The sequence below is a fragment of the Macrobrachium rosenbergii genome, chromosome 12 (genome assembly GCF_040412425.1).
Source record: "Macrobrachium rosenbergii isolate ZJJX-2024 chromosome 12, ASM4041242v1, whole genome shotgun sequence".
NCBI classification, from domain to species: domain Eukaryota; kingdom Metazoa; phylum Arthropoda; class Malacostraca; order Decapoda; family Palaemonidae; genus Macrobrachium; species Macrobrachium rosenbergii.
In genome coordinates this window covers 112,330,457-112,346,977 of record NC_089752.1, presented here as the reverse complement: position 1 = coordinate 112,346,977, position 16,521 = coordinate 112,330,457, and the positions used below count along the sequence as shown (strand labels likewise).

Genomic DNA, 16,521 nt, shown 5'->3' with positions numbered 1-16,521 from the left:
ATATTGTCCCATAGCAAATGTCCTGGATGTACAGTAATATGAACTAAAACTGAAGTCAAATTGTGGCGTAAATGACAAATGTTTTATCTAAATAATTTCTTATGGTGTTTAGTACTGAAGGCAAATTAGAGTTAATCTTAGGCGTTCTTCAACTTGGCATATGGTTGTATGTACGTGTACCACACTCATAATACATACGCATGTTGTATAGATATATATATATATATATATATATATATATATATATATATATATATATATATATATATATATATATATATATAGAGAGAGAGAGAGAGAGAGAGAGAGAGAGAGAGAGAGAGAGAGAGAGAGAGATAAAACTTCGTGTCTTAATATTCTTTTGTTCTCAGACGCCAGGACTACGTAGAATAAAGCACAGAAATTAGTCCAGAATTTTATTGGAAGAAGAGGGCCGAAACATACATGTGTTTAGGTTACAAGGCATGGTTTGCAAACAATGAAATTTCATAATACAGGTTGTGTAGTTCCGAATCGGTGCATGGGAAAGAACTACACAAGATATTTAGACAATACAATGAAGCAAATCTGGATGATTTTTGGTGCATGAAAAATCATTCAACTTAATCTGGAAAATATGAGTGGTCTGTAGCTCTGTAGGTTGCAATACTGTGCTGGACTAATTTTTTTTTTTCTTTTTTTTTTTTCTTTTTTTTAAACAGGCCTATTATAAGTACAACACACAGTCGTCCTCTACTACATAAATCTAAAAACTGAGCTAAAAATAGGCCTGTCTGCGCAGAGTTGCGCAATGAGCAAAAAAGCAATCAGTCTACCCTGTAATACAGGTTGTGTAGTTCAGAATCGGTGCATAGGAGAGAACTACACGAGATGTTTAGACAATGAAGCAAATGTGGATGATTTTTGGTGCATGAAAAATCATTCCACTTAATCTGGAAAATCTGATGCTCTTATAGACAGGCCTATGAGGACAACACAAAGACGTACTCTACTACATAAATCTAAAAACTGAGCAGAGTTGCGCAATGAGCAAAAAAGCAATCAGTCTACCCTGTAATACAGGTTGTGTAGTTCAGAATCGGTGCATGGGAGAGAACTACACGAGATGTTTTAGACAATGAAGCAAATGTGGATGATTTTGGTGCATGAAAAATCATTCCACTTAATCTGGAAAATCTGATGCTCTTATAGACAGGCCTATGAGGACAACACAAAGACGTACTCTACTACATAAATCTAAAAACTGAGCAGAGTTGCGCAATGAGCAAAAAAGCAATCAGTCTACCCTGTAATACAGGTTGTGTAGTTCAGAATCGGTGCATAGGAGAGAACTACACGAGATGTTTAGACAATGAAGCAAATGTGGATGATTTTTGGTGCATGAAAAATCATTCCACTTAATCTGGAAAATCTGATGCTCTTATAGACAGACCTATAAGGACAACACAAAGACGTACTCTACTACATAAATCTAAAAACTGAGCAGAGTTGCGCAATGAGCAAAAAAGCAATCAGTCTACCCTGTAATACAGGTTGTGTAGTTCAGAATCGGTGCATGGGAGAGAACTACACGAGATGTTTAGACAATGAAGCAAATGTGGATGATTTTTGGTGCATGAAAAATCATTCCACTTAATCTGGAAAATCTGATGCTCTTATAGACGTACTCTACTACATAAATCTAAAAATAGGCCTGTGTGGGCAGAGTTGCAAGCAATCTGCCATGTAAACAGAGGTCTGGCATTCTTGCTGCTGCAGCATACCTACTGATAATGACATGAGTATGAGCACACTACGTAATACTGCATGGTGGAATATTCACCCTACTTTACTACAGAAAACGCTCATATTCAGCCATAATGGGCTATTAATCATTCCTTGTGTTGCCTATTGCTACAATGAGTGGTGTTCTGCAAAAAATGACCTGCACAGGTCTTACGGTGTCATATACAGTATGTATGCGTGGTAGTCCATTTTGTAAATGTATGTATGCTGACAACAAGAACTCAGACTTGTCACATTTTCAGAGGGCTGTCCTAAAATTCGTCTTCGCTGCTGCTGCTGCTGCTTGACGAGTCGGTGTCGTCAACGGCATTCACGTTCCGGGGTGGTCCTGCAATGTTCCAAATTCCTCCCGGTGCTGCAATATTCCAAATTCCTTCCGGTGCTGCGGTATTCCGAATTCCTTCCAGTGCTGTAATGTTCAGAATTCCTCCGGCTGCTGCATTATTACGAATTTCTCCAGGTGCTGCTCCATTCCGAATTCCTTCCGGTGCTGTAATATTCAGAATTCCTCCGGCTGCTGCATTATTACGAATTCCTTCCAGTGCTGCGGTATTCCGAATTCCTTCCGGTGCAGCATTATTACGAATTCCTTCCAGTGCTGCGGTATTCCAAATTCCTCCCGGTGCAGCATTATTACGAATTCCTTCCAGTGCTGCAGTATTCCAAATTCCTCCCGGTGCAGCATTATTACGAATCCCTTCCAGTGCTGCAGTATTCCAAATTCCTCCCGGTGCAGCATTATCACGATTTCCTTCCAGTGCTGCAGTATTCCAAATTCCTCCCGGTGCAGCATTATCACGACTTCCTTCCAGTGCTGCAGTATTCCAAATTCCTCCCGGTGCAGCATTATCACGATTTCCTTCCAGTGCTGCAGTATTCCAAATTCCTCCCGGTGCAGCATTATTACGATTTCCTTCCAGTGCTGCAGTATTCCAAATTCCTCCCGGTGCAGCATTATTACGATTTACTTCCAGTGCTGCAGTATTCCAAATTCCTCCCGGTGCAGCATTATTAGGAATTTCTTCCAGTCCTGCAGTATTCCAAATTCCTCCCGGTGCAGCATTATTACGAATTCCTTCCAGTGCTGCAGTATTCCAAATTCCTCCCGGTGCAGCATTATTAGGAATTTCTTCCAGTGCTGCAGTATTCCGAATTCCTTCCGGTGCTGTAATATTCAGAATTCCTCCGGCTGCTCCATTATTCCGAATTCCTCCCGGTGCTGCTACATTCCGAATTCCTTCCGGTGCTGTAATATTCAGAATTCCTCCATCTGCTGCATCATCACGAATTCCTTCCAGTGCTTCAGTATTCCGAATCCCTCCAGGTGCAGCATTATTACGAATTTCTTCCAGTACTACTATATTCCGAATTCCTAACAGAGCTGCAATATTCCGAATTCCTCCGGGTGCTGCTGCACTCCGAATTCCTCCCAGAGCTGCAATATTCCTAATTGCTCCGGTTGCTGCTGCATTTCGAATTGCTCCCGGTGCTGCTGCATTTCGAATTGCTCCCGGTGTTGCTGCATTCCGAATTGCTCCCAGAGCTGCAATATTCCGAAGTGCTCCCGGTGCTGCTGCATTCCGAATTGCTCCCGGTGCTGCTCCTTTCCGAGCTGCTCCCGGTGTTGCTGCATTCCGACTTGCTCCCGGTGTTGCTGTATTCCGAATTCCTTCCTGAGCTGACAACTCCTGAAGTAAATGGCCAAGCATGTCGATTTCAGCCCTGGCCCTGTTGAGTATCGCAAGTCTCCTCTGGTCTCTCTCGTGAGCGATTACAGCACTGGCAGCCGCCGTAGCAACTGCAGCAGCAGCTGATATTGAGTACCGCTCACGAACTACAGCATCGACGATGGGCTGAGTGTGTCTCCTGCACAGTGCGCGGGGCCTCACCGAACACGACATCGAGTCGGCATGATGCCCTTCGCCGCAGTTGCAGCATCTAGCTGGAACTTGCTCGTTCCTGTTGATCATGGCAAGACATTCCTCAGAATTGTGAAGGCCTGCACAGAATCTGCAACGGTAGGATGGTTCCCTGCAACCGCCTCTCAAGTGGCCCCAGTTGGAACACCTCAAGCAGAACAGAGGCCTGCTATTAAACGGAGCAACGGCTCTCTGGCCAAGATTGCCAATGAACACTCGACTTGGCACAGGTCCCTGTATTGTAGCAATCAGCTGGGGTCTAGGTTGGCCCAACGAAAGCCTACGTTCCACCCTCACAATGTTACTTGGAAATATGAGTGAGTAGAAGCTGACATCGAGTGGGACATCGAAGATGATAGCCCTGGAATACGTGGCGGCATGATCTTGCTCGTCCATGATGACCCCTTCGAATCCTTCGGTTGTCAGGAAACGCACAGCGGCAGCTCCTTTGACAGTGATGTGGGGGTCCCCGTTGTTGTCGACGAAAATGACTTCAAAGGCGGCGCGAGCGGCTTGGAGTCGCATAGCCCAATTCTTCTTCTGCCAGAAGCTCATTGCAACCTCCCTAGGGAAGTAAAGTATCTTGATCTCATTTGCTTCCAGGGCTTCCCTCCGCACGAAGGGATGGAAACCAGGGTTTGGAAAATTAGGCTGATTTCCAAGCAGAAGGCTACGAAGGGATGGGATGCCGAAGTGAACACGAAAAGCATTGCCTTGTTGACGGAGGTTGGAATTTGAGGTCAAGAACCCAAGATAGCTGCCCAACGAGGGTAAGTGAAGCCGTAAGGGCCTCTCAATTCGTCCGCCACCCATGAGGAGGTCGAAGATGTTCCTGGGAATGTGAATGGTATTCCCAGAGAGTTGAATGGTCGTCATCGAAAATTCCGTAGTCATAGGAACGCCTTGGATGGCCCGAGGGCTCGTCCTTAAGTAGGAGTAACTATAGCTGAAGTTAAATCCTGGAAAGTAAGAGAAGAAAGATGGAGTCAGTCCTGATCGAATTAACCGAAATTTCTCACAAATATTTGGCAACAGAATTCTCACGGGGAGTTAAAATTGACATCAAAATTGGAATCAAAACAGTAATCAGAAAAGTAAAAGCTTCAGATGCTGAGAAACAAGAGAGGAATAAGATTAAATCTCTCCTGATAAGAGATCCTCATCGCAGTTTCCGATACGCACAATCGTCTAAATTGTTAAGAGATCACTCCCATGGACTGAAAACTAAATCTTAATATATTCCAATATGTAAATTTTCTAATTTTGGGTGTTGATACTTATACAACTTATCTGGGAGGAGTTTGAAATTTTAAAATCATTGGTAGACTGAGATATGATGGCTATTATCGATATATATATATATATATATATATATATATATATATATATATATATATATATATATATATATATATATATATAATATATATATCGATAGGCCATCATATCTCAGTCTACCAATGATCTTAAAATTCAAACTACTCCTAGATAAGCTGTATAAATATCAACATCCAAAATTAGAAAATTTATATATATACATACATATACACACACATATATATATATATATATATATATATATATATATATATATATATATATATATATATATATATATATATATATATATAATACAAGCATATCTATGTGTATACATATACATATATGTTTACATAAACAGTATATATAAATACAAGTCATAAAAACTTAATCTAAGTCTTAGTAAATCGTATTACTGCTTAATAAATATTGTATGTTACGTAAAATTTGATTTTGTTTTACACGTGGAAATGGACTTTGATTTTAGTTACAACAGAGACGGAATTTCCAAAGTTTATTACTGCGGAAGTACGCTCTAAGTATTTTGTAAAAAAAAAAAATTTCTACCTCTGAATCTAGGATTAAATTCTACAAAGAGAGTAATCATTGTATATAAACGATCAATGTCTGATACTTCTACAACACTGAAACAATCACTGTAAAGCCGTTTCTCCTAACAATCGCAAGACACAATATAAACAAGGGACAGAAAAAGACCGCAAAAGCTGTTCCCTTTTTTTGAATTCCACTCCTGACGAGACGATAATTACGATGCCCTCGAGTTTCGAAAGTGAAAAAAGAACATTGTCGTCTGCTGCTTAGCGATTGATAACTGCAAAACCACAAGGCGCTAATTCGCAAGTGTCGTATTTCTTTTTTCTTTACGTTTTCTGGAAGAAATCGAGTGTTGGAATAGCGTTCTTGGAAGGGGGTCGAGTCATATTGCTTGCGTTCTCGCAAGGAAATGTTCACTTTTCTCACCGGTCAACTTTTAGCGCTAAATTAAGTTTGCCGTTTCCAAGCTTGACTTTTATGCCGCTGAATGAATATGAAAGACGCCGCTGAATAACTAGCATCAAAAACAGTATTTATAAAATGAACGATAAAAATTGCACTTGTACGATATAACATTTTATCGACGAATAACATGCTAGCAGGAGCACGGTTGCTCTTCGTATCATTAAAGGATAAAATTTAAACGAATATTTTCACAATTTTCAGCCTGAAGCTTATAACTGGAGGTTAAAAGTTTTATCCGAGATAAAACTAAGAAGCACTCTGAATCGCGTATTCACCCGGTATCCAAACACAAGGACTGGAACAAAACCCGTTCGGGATTATTTTCCTTGAAGGCATCACGTATTTCGGAAGACCGGACACTATTTAGATTTCACTGAAACAAACACTACGAAAGAGTAACGCGCGGCTTGTAAAAATCCGCCGAGTTAGCGATGCAGAATCCTTCAATATTCGATATCACGAAATAAACACCGAAACACAAAAATGATCCAAGTATCCCACCTTGTGGCACAGGCCCCATGGTAGTACCGGTACTCTTCGACAGAAAGCTGAGAGAGAGAGCGAGAGAGCTGGTCTTGACTGAGCTGCTGCTCAAGCAATGTCCAGGATAAGTATGCCTTCCAGAGCTTGCTTACCCCCTTGCTAAGCCCGAGAAGAATCCAGGGGCACCTAATGAAGGTTGCCTCTTCTCTTATAACAAAAATGTTTTTATTTTTGATTATTTGAACATCCGCCGGGGTGTTTCAGCAGTAAAGCAGGCGGCGGTAATGAGTGGAGCCTTTGAAAAAAAATTCACAGGAAGTAGCTGCTCCGGAAGTCCTGTTTTTTGACAGACTAAATTAAAAAATCGACCGATTCTTTTTGATGTGCTGCTGAATGCTCGTTTACTTGGCAACTCAGCCCAGCTCGAATCCTATGGAGGAATGATGATACTGATGATGTTCAAATAAAAAAAAATAAAAAACTGGAGCTGGGCAGACAGTCAGATGGAATAATTGGTTGATTAACTGATTGACTGGTTGATCAGTAGGCCCAGCTGTCCGCAATTACTTGGCTCATTCAGTGGGTCCATTTTTAACATTTTGGGTTTATAATTTTTTTTGTTTTTGTTTATTTGAGAACATGTTCTTCAATGTCATGGGGGTGTTTATACGTATGCGAATTCAATATCAGGCTTGTCCAGTTTTCCAATTTTTTTTCAATTCTCTTGGAAACTTGAAAATTTGGATGGATGTCACTTGCTGAAATCTTCACCCACTGGTATTCTTGCTGAATGTTGAATCTTGACTCGTCTTAATCACGAAATCTTCACCCACTGGTATTCTTGCTGAATGTTGAATCTTGACTCGTCTTAATCACCATCATCGTTTATCCTTGTTTGCGTACTTTTGGAGAACCGCCTCTCATCTGGTCATTCGGGCTGGCCCGTTTTAATTGTTACTTCCTTAACCTGTTCATCCATGTGCTAATTAAATATACTTCTGAAGTCTTGCCATTTTTCTAAAATGTCTGAAAGTATTTACTTTTCGTTTTTAAATCCTTAGGATTTCCTATCCTTCTTAGTATTAAAGTTAAAAAAAAATTTTTTTTTGAAGTAAACTTATTGTGCAGTCAGGGTACCGGGTATTAGGACATACTATTTTGCATATTTGTAGCATGCTGCACTCATACCCCGGGGCCATCTTTCTCTACTATAAAGATCTGTTTTTTTTTTTATATATCTCGAATTTCAGAATTTTTCTTTCAGCTGACTAAGTCATCAGAAGCCATTAGCATTTTAATTCATAGCTGTTCTTGGTGACTATCTAATATTCTAATTTCCTCTTTTGTTCCTATCGCTTCGTCTGCGTTCTTGCGTAGTACTCGAAGATCCAGTGAGTAGTTTCTCTTAATTTGATATTCTGTTTTTCCTAATTAAGTCGTCTTAATGAATGATCCATGTCTCACTTTTCCAGTAATTTTACACACCATTTTCAAAGGCTGTTACAGCATTCTAATTTGATTGCGCGGCTGAAGGTTTTCCTTAATGTGTCAGTATTTACGTAATTTCAATATTAAGATCATTTAAATATTTAGGTCAGTATTTAGATAATTTAAATATTTAGGTTATTTAGAGAATTTAAATATTTAGGTTAATATTTAGATAATTTGGATATCTAGCTCAACATTTAGATAATTTCAACATTTAGGTCAATGTTTAGATAACTTCAATTTTAAAGTCATATCTCCGATGAGAGCTTCGTATGTTCATACATTTCACGACTCATCAGTTACTGCTGATGGGTTAATTATCCTAAAATGCTTCGACATCCAACTTAACTTTCAAGCTCGAATAAGTATTCGTTGACTCACATTGTCATTTCATTTCTGTTTTCGTCCTTCAGTCATGAAGGTTTTCTTTTCTCTCTCTCTCTCTCTCTCTCTCTCTTTTTTGAAGATGAAATTGTGCATCTCCTACCTTAGAAGGAATACTAATTTAGATCGCAGCTTATATCCATAAAGCTTCAGTTGTATATATTCTAGTAGTAACTACCTCATGTAGTCTTTTTGAGTTTTCTTCTTAATATCGGTAATTTTCGATTTACGCGCTTAATTAGAATTTCTGCATCAGATTTTTCTTTCTTTCTTTTCGCTTGTACGCAAATACACGCGCTTATGTTTTTGCTTGTGATAATTTCTTACGCTTTTTTAGCGTAAATATTCATATCTCGTTCAATTTTTTCGGCAGTTTACTTCATTGGTTCCTTAATGAGTTCCCGAACGAAGTTGTCGATGAACTTCAATTGAAACCTGTTTCAGTCCTGGTTTTTCCAGACTCCCTTTTGATGCCTTTTTTTTGTGTTAATATAATAGATATCACTAATAATATAATGATTATCTCTATTTCTTTGAAATTTCCTGTGAATCCGAGAGCTTTTCGGGGAGGAATTCGACACGGGAAATATTGTCATCTAATTGTCGACTGTTCATACTGGTCGTCAGGAGAGGTCTCATGCACATTTTCAGTTGGATGAATGAGTCCAGAGGTCCACACCAAACCTCTTACACCCTTTAAAACACATCCGTAGAACTGACTTGCACTATGATGCCTCCTCCTTTGTTCAACGTGGCTGGGAATATTTTTATTTTTTAATGTTTGTACCCATACATGTCTGTGGATTTGTTTCTCAAATGTTTGTGTATTATAATGTTTTTCTGTAAATTAGCTCCGACGATGACTTGTATAAGAAGGTTGATTTACTCAGATACATATTCTCTTAATGTGTAGTCTTGGGTGGGATGGGATGAAAGTGTTGGTTTTGAATGTTTAAAGTTCATATTGGAGGTTTTGAAGTTTATGCTAACATTTTGCTCTAGTAAAACTAATTGGCATTATTATGAATTATATTGTACTGACTGGGATGGCTATGATAATTGTACCATAAAAATTATAGGGAAAATTCTCCTTAAATGCTCAAGAGAGGATTTCCCCTATAATTTTTATGGTACAACCGTCACAGCCATCACAGTCAGTGCAATATAAATAATAATGCTATTTAGTTTTACTGGAGTAAAATTTTAGTGTATATATATATATAATTATATATAATTTATATTTATATATATATATATATATATATATATATATATATATATGTTATATGTATATATATATATATATATATATATATATATATATATATATATATATATATATATATATATATATATATATATATATATATATTATATGTATATATATATATATATATATATATATATATATATATATATATATATATATATATATATATATATATATATATATATATATATATAATGTCTTACTCACACGAGCACTTTTGATACAATATTTCTTACATGTTTTAACTATATATAATAAAACACTGACTTGGCCAGAATTTTATTGATGCAAACAAACAAACAAACAAACAAACAAACGAGTGAAATGTGAATAAAGATGGTTATGAAGTGGCATAAAACATAACATACGCCTGACAAAATACTGAGGCGATTGAGGATATATTCCCGCTTACATTTTCCTACTTCAGAATGAGTATTTCGTAAGGCTGAGTTTCTGGAGTATGTATTAACTTAGCTAAAGAGGAAAACGTAAGCTGGGCTTCAATTTGACTAAACCGATGCGTTTTTCTGTAGTCGAAATCTTTATATTCACTTTTTGCACTTCTCCGATAATTATAACACACTTCACTTTTGAAAGAGCTAACTGACTGTATTTTCCATACAGTGGAATACTATTCAGTACTGGACTGAAATACAATATAAAGTTATTCTTTACAGTTCAGTAAGCCCAGCTTAAAAACAAACAGCAGCAGAAACCATAAGAAAAAAGTAGCCAGCTGTTATGAAGAGTTTGGTGCACTTTTATTTTAGCTGGCTACGAGATCCCTTTTGTGTTTACAGCAGGAAGTAAATTCGAACTACAACTACACAAGCAAAACACTTCAAACTTGGCAAAGGTGTGGATTTTGATCAAGACTGAAACTGAGCAAATTTTGTGGCAAATACGAACTTCTCATAACATATATGGTGCACTATATGTTTACGAGTACTTGCGCTGTTTGGAAGATGGCAGTCTACAGGCATCATTGCTCATTTATTCAGTCTTTAAGTAGAATATTTTTACGAGCCGTGGTTTTCCGTATACTGGCTCTATGCATAGACTGAAGCAAAACAAATTAACTACAATAGTTGTTCCGATAATTATAACACACCACTTTTGAAATAGCTAACTGACTGTATTTTCCATAAAGTGGAATACTATTCAGTACTGGACTGAAATACAATATAAAGTTATATTCCTTACAGTTTAATAAGCTAGCTTAAAAACACACAACAGCAGAAACCATAAGAAAAAGTTAGCCAGCTATTATGAAATCAAGAGACAAATATGAAGAGTTTGGTGCACTTTTATTTTAGCTGGCTACGAGATCCCTTCTGTGTTTACAGCAGGAAGTAAATTCGAACTACAACTACACAAGCAAAACACTTCAAACTTGGCAAAGGTGTGGATTTTGATCATGACTGAAACTGAGCAAATTTTGTGGCAAATACGAACTTCTCATAACATATATGGTGCACTATATGTTTACGAGTACTTGCGCTGTTTGTAAGATGGCGATCTATAGGCATCATTGCTCATTTATTCAGTCTTTAAGTAGAATATTTTTACGAGCCGTGGTTTTCCGTATACTGGCTCTATGCATAGACTGAAGCAAAACAAATTAACTACAATAGTTGTTCCGTTCAAGAACGTATCAGTCACTAGGAAATAGACTATCCTTATCTACATGAATATTTCTTCTAATTCCTCGTCACTGACTGGCATTAAATTCTCAGGAAAGGGTACCACTCTACTCGGCATGACTCCGTTGCTAGCTTTCATGTCGACAACCAGAGTCTTCAAAGTTTCGATCTCAAACTTTGCCTTGCTAAGGATGGCGGCGGTTATCGCGCGTTCTCTCCGATCACCAGCAAGTCTAGTAACGGCAGCTACAGCTGCACGAGCAAGCATCATTGGTTCATGGTGTTCAATAGCTGCTGCAACGTCTCGGGCACGAGAGGCTCGAGGTTGAAAACTGCGTGAGATGCGAGGCCTCATCCTGCACGACTTCGAGTTGGCGTTGTGGTCTTCGCCACAGTTGCAGCATTTGGCCGGAACGTAGATGTTCCTCTTGATCTTGGCAAGGCATTCCAGAGAGCTGTGATCTCCGGCGCAAAACCTGCAGTGGTATGTCCGTTCGTTGCATCCTCCTCTCAAATGGCCCCACTTGGAACACTTGAGGCAGAATAGAGCCCTGCTGGTATATACAGCAACATTTTTGTAGCCGAGGTTGGGCAAGAACACTCTATCAGGCACAGGTCCCCTGACTGTAGCAAGTAGCTGGGGTTTAGGGCGGCGCCTCACAAACCTGCGTTCTACCCCTGCTATGTTACTCTCAAGCGTCAGGGAAACAACGTTGACGTTGACTGGAACGTCAAAGATGATAATCCTGGTGTACTTGGAGTCGAGATCTTTCTCGTGCATGACGACATCATCAAAGCCTTCCGTCGTCAGGTAAGCCACAGCAGCGGCTCCCTTGACGTTGATGTGGGGCTTTCCGTTTCCTTCGATGAAAAGGACCTCAAAATCTCTATGAGCGGCATTGAGACGGTTGGTCCAGTTCTTCTTCTGGCGCAAGGTCATGACCATGTTCTCTGGGAAGTAGAGCGTTTTCCTCCCATTTGCTGCTTGGAATTCTCTCCGCAACATAGGCCGGAACCCAGGGTTGGGCCTGCCGGCCTGGTCGTTATCCCGAGAAGTAGAAGGGCGGTTCACTTGTATGTTGTTGTTCACTTCCCGGGCGGGAGGGCTGGGATTAGCACGTATACCCCGACGGTTGTTGGAGTTAGGGCGGTTCACCTGAGGGATGTTGTCAATATTGTCCCTTCCTCGTGCCGGAGCCCTAGCCGAAGCGCTAGCCGAAGCGCCAGCCGAAGCGCTAGCCGAAGCGCCAGCCGAAGCGCTAGCCGAAGCGCCAGCCGCAGCGCTAGCCGTAGACGGTCTCTTATTATTCTCAGAGCGACCCATTGTCAGAGGACGCTTCTGCTTGGCACCGTTGCTCATGTTGACAAGCGAGGAATTGCAGCAGATGCTAGGAGTATGCGTGGTTCCGTTGCTCACGTTGGCACCCGAGGAATTGCAGCAGATGCTAGGAATATGCGTGGTTCCGTTGCTCACGTTGGCACGCGAGGAATTGCGGCAGATGCTAGGAATATGCGTGGTTCCGTTGCTCACGTTGGCACGCGAGGAATTGCAGCAGATGCTAGGAATATGCGTGGTTCCGTTGCTCACGTTGGCACGCGAGGAATTGCAGTTGATGCTAGGAATATGCGTGGTCCCGTTGCTCACGTTGGCACGCGAGGAATTGCAGCAGATGCTAGGACCTAAAAAGGATTGAACAACTGATGATGTTGCCATGTCATGATGGAATTTATTCAAAATATATACAGTTCTCAAAGGAGTTAACAGATTAACATTCTGATTTGTACAACAGCTTGGAGCACTGTGAAAGAGAGGATCAAGTGATATCACACACTAGCGAAGAGATTCAAATTATGAAGTTTTTCAGTTTTTTTTGGAACAAACAGCTATATATAAAAAAAATCAGTGACTCGAAAAACTAGATCTTAAAATGACCAAAAGTATATAAGCAATTATGGATGTCAACATGTACATTGCGTACCTCGGAGCTGTCTGAGGACAAAATTTTAATGTAATTTATGCGGTCAATAATGTATCTATGAAACGTTTTTATGCAATTCATTCATGAAATAATGTATCGTCAATACATTATTGATTTTATTTATATCTTAGTGCCTTTAATTATAACAAAAGTTTTAAGTCTTACCAGTAACTACACAGCAATAACGAAGCAATTCGCCGAAGTTAACGAGTCTCAAAAAACTCAAAAAAAACTCAGGCAGTCTGTAATGTAAGAAGTACGTGATCGTATGTGGGCCAAGATTTTTTAGGTTGAATTGCCCTAATCCAGATTTACATATATATCTATATCTATATATATATATATATATATATATATATATATATATATATATATATATATATTATATATATAATATCTCTCTCTCTCTCTCTCTCTCTCTCTCTCTCTCTCTCTCTCTCTCTCTCTCTCTCTCTCTCTCTCTCTCTCTCTATATATATATATATATATATATATATATATATATATATATATATATATATATGTATATATACAGTATATATATATTATATGTATGTATATATATGTATATATATAATATATATACTGTATATACAGAGAGAGAGAGAGAGAGAGAGAGAGAGAGAGAGAGAAGAGAAATTATTAACCAGCAGATGACTGTTCTATTGACCTCTGAAACAAGAGGACTTAAGGGTGGAATAATTCAACCCAAAAATCCTAATAAACTTGAATTATACAAATATGCACAGCATTATATTTGAACTAAACCGGTGGAATGAATTATATGTGGTGGTTTCTAAGTCGTCTATAATTCTAATAAAAAAGTGAAATGTACAAAATTCACTGTTCATAAGACACCGGTTTGACGTCATTCATTCATTCATTGACATCATAATCAATAATAATAAAGTCAGCGTACGGCGTTGAGACAAAAAATGAAAAAGCAAGCTTTAAACTTATTAACAGAAAATGAATGAGATGAATAACTTAGAAATGAGAAATGGGAAGTAGATATTTTATTTCCTTTAAAAGCAAAAATATGGCAACCAGTTCTCATCTGTAGTCATAGCGGACTCTTAGTACTTAGCTCCCGGTTACCGGGAAGTGGTTCTGTATAACAGTCATTGGCTCACTGAAATGAAACAATTAAATATACATACTTATATATGTATGTATGTATATAATATATATATGGTGGCCGGTACGTAGACTCCCTGAACTTTGACCCCGGTGATTTGACTCCCGGTAAACTGAAATCCCGTTTCCTTAACACCCGGTAATTTGACACGCAAAACAAATAGCCTATTTAGGAATAATACTTTTTAAAATAGCTTAGGGCAATCACCTTCTTTAGGAAATGGAAATGACATAATTAGATTTTTTCGGAAGCTGAAGGCTCAATTTATATATTTTTTTTTTATATTCAAGTATATAAGTAACATTTAGCAGTTGCATCCGAGCTCCTGGCGGTATAAAGACATTTTTTATAACCCTGTCTCATACCATTCAGAGCACGCGTGGGGACAGACACTCCTAGATGACTTAAATTGTCTTCACTTATTTCTTATTACCTTTGGTTATAAAAGAAAATTTTGAAGTCGATATGAAACTTTTTACATCACAACAGCACCAATTTAATGATCAATAAATCGTATATGAATGGAATAAACGAAGTCTGCCTCATGGTGAAATTTTTTTTAATGCAATAATGTTAAGCTCGGGGAAAAACTGCACTCTAAAGTTTCAGTAACAATTCAATTCCATCTTAAACAATTCCCAAGTTTTCAATTCAAATAGAACGCTTTAATCTTCAAACTCTGTATAAGTTTCCACGAATGCACTAATAATGAAACCTCCGAGGAAATGAGTGCATAGTTACAAATAACTTTACAGCAATAACGAAAGAATTCGTGAAAGGTAACAAGTGTCTCGAAAAACTCGGGCAGTCTGTAATGTAAGTAGTTCGTGATCGCATGTGCGTCAAGATTTTTAGGTTAAAGGTCCACCCTGATGTCCTCTTGTTTCTCAGGTCAATTGAACAGAATCATCTGGTACTTGATAATTTCTCTGATATATGTGTGTGTGTGTATATATGTATGTATGTATGTATGCATATATATATTTATATATAAATATATAAATATACCTACATATATCTATATATAAATATATACATGTATATACATATATAATTATTTACAATTATACATACATAAGTATATATAATCGTATATATGTATATATATATATTATATATATATGGATCAGATAAATTAATTTGATGATTTTATTATGTAAAAATTTTTATATCGACTTCGAATTTTTTCATAACCAAATGTACTAAGAAATACATGAATACCATAACGTGTTAACAATACATATATGTATATATAATATATATATGTATGTATATATATATATATATATATATATATATATATATATATATAAAATTATATACATAATTTCTCTGATATATATATATATATATATATATATATATATATATATATATATATATATATATATATATATATATATATATATATATATATACAGTAGAGAGAGAGAGAGAGAGAGAGAGAGAGAGAGAGAGAGAGAGAGAGAGAGAGATTGACTGATTATGAAGCTTAGGTCTTGAAGACCCAGCGCCGAAACCTATCAGGATTGTTCAGCGTCGTAATGAAGGTGAAATATATAAATTAACGATATGACTGATAATGAATAGGTGAATGATGACAAACTAGTAAAATTCATGTTAAAATATGAACGCAAAAACTGAAGAATGATATTAGATAGAACCAACAAAAAATAAATACATGTTAAACTTTTATATTTGAAATATATACCTAGTACATATTTGTTGGAAGTGTGACAAAGCACGCCTGTTAATTTTCGACCAATCAGCGTTCGTTTTCTGCCTTTCGCAAATGCAATTTAAGTCATCTAAGAGCTGCTTTCCCCACGGGTGCTCTGAATGGTATGAGACAAGGTTATAAAAAATGTCTTTATACCGCCAGGAGCTCGGATGCAACTGCTAAATGTTACTTATATACTTGAATAAAAAAAAAATATATGTAAACAAAGCCTTCAACTTACGAAAAAAAATAATTAAGTCATTTCCATTTTCTGAAGAAGGTAATTACCCTAAGCTATTTAAAAAAAATATATGCTTCTTAATAGGCTGTTTTTTTTATTTTGGGTGTCAAATTACTGGGTGTTAAGGAACC

The 16,521-nt window shown here is 37.6% G+C and overlaps 2 protein-coding genes across 2 annotated transcripts in view; both read right to left on the bottom strand.

The window, feature by feature from the left end:
• Positions 1 to 365: 365 nt before the first annotated feature.
• On the bottom strand, positions 366 to 7,321 carry LOC136843887 (collagen, type I, alpha 1a-like). The gene is made up of 2 exons (XM_067112765.1): positions 6,546 to 7,321; positions 366 to 4,663 (listed from the first exon to the last, which is right to left on the bottom strand). Exons 1-2 carry the CDS (start codon positions 6,562 to 6,564, stop codon positions 2,037 to 2,039), a joined length of 2,646 nt encoding a protein of 881 aa, XP_066968866.1. The 5' UTR covers positions 6,565 to 7,321; the 3' UTR covers positions 366 to 2,036.
• A 2,622-nt stretch (positions 7,322 to 9,943) lies between these two features.
• LOC136843886 (uncharacterized) overlaps positions 9,944 to 16,521 on the bottom strand; it is a 22,406-nt gene continuing 15,828 nt past the window's right edge. The window contains exons 2-3 of the mRNA XM_067112764.1: positions 13,457 to 13,533; positions 9,944 to 12,992 (exon numbers count right to left, since the gene is read on the bottom strand). Coding sequence (XP_066968865.1) covers positions 11,353 to 12,672 — 1,320 coding nt within the window. The 5' untranslated portion in view covers positions 12,673 to 12,992; positions 13,457 to 13,533 and the 3' untranslated portion in view covers positions 9,944 to 11,352. The remainder of the gene's footprint in view (positions 12,993 to 13,456; positions 13,534 to 16,521) is intronic.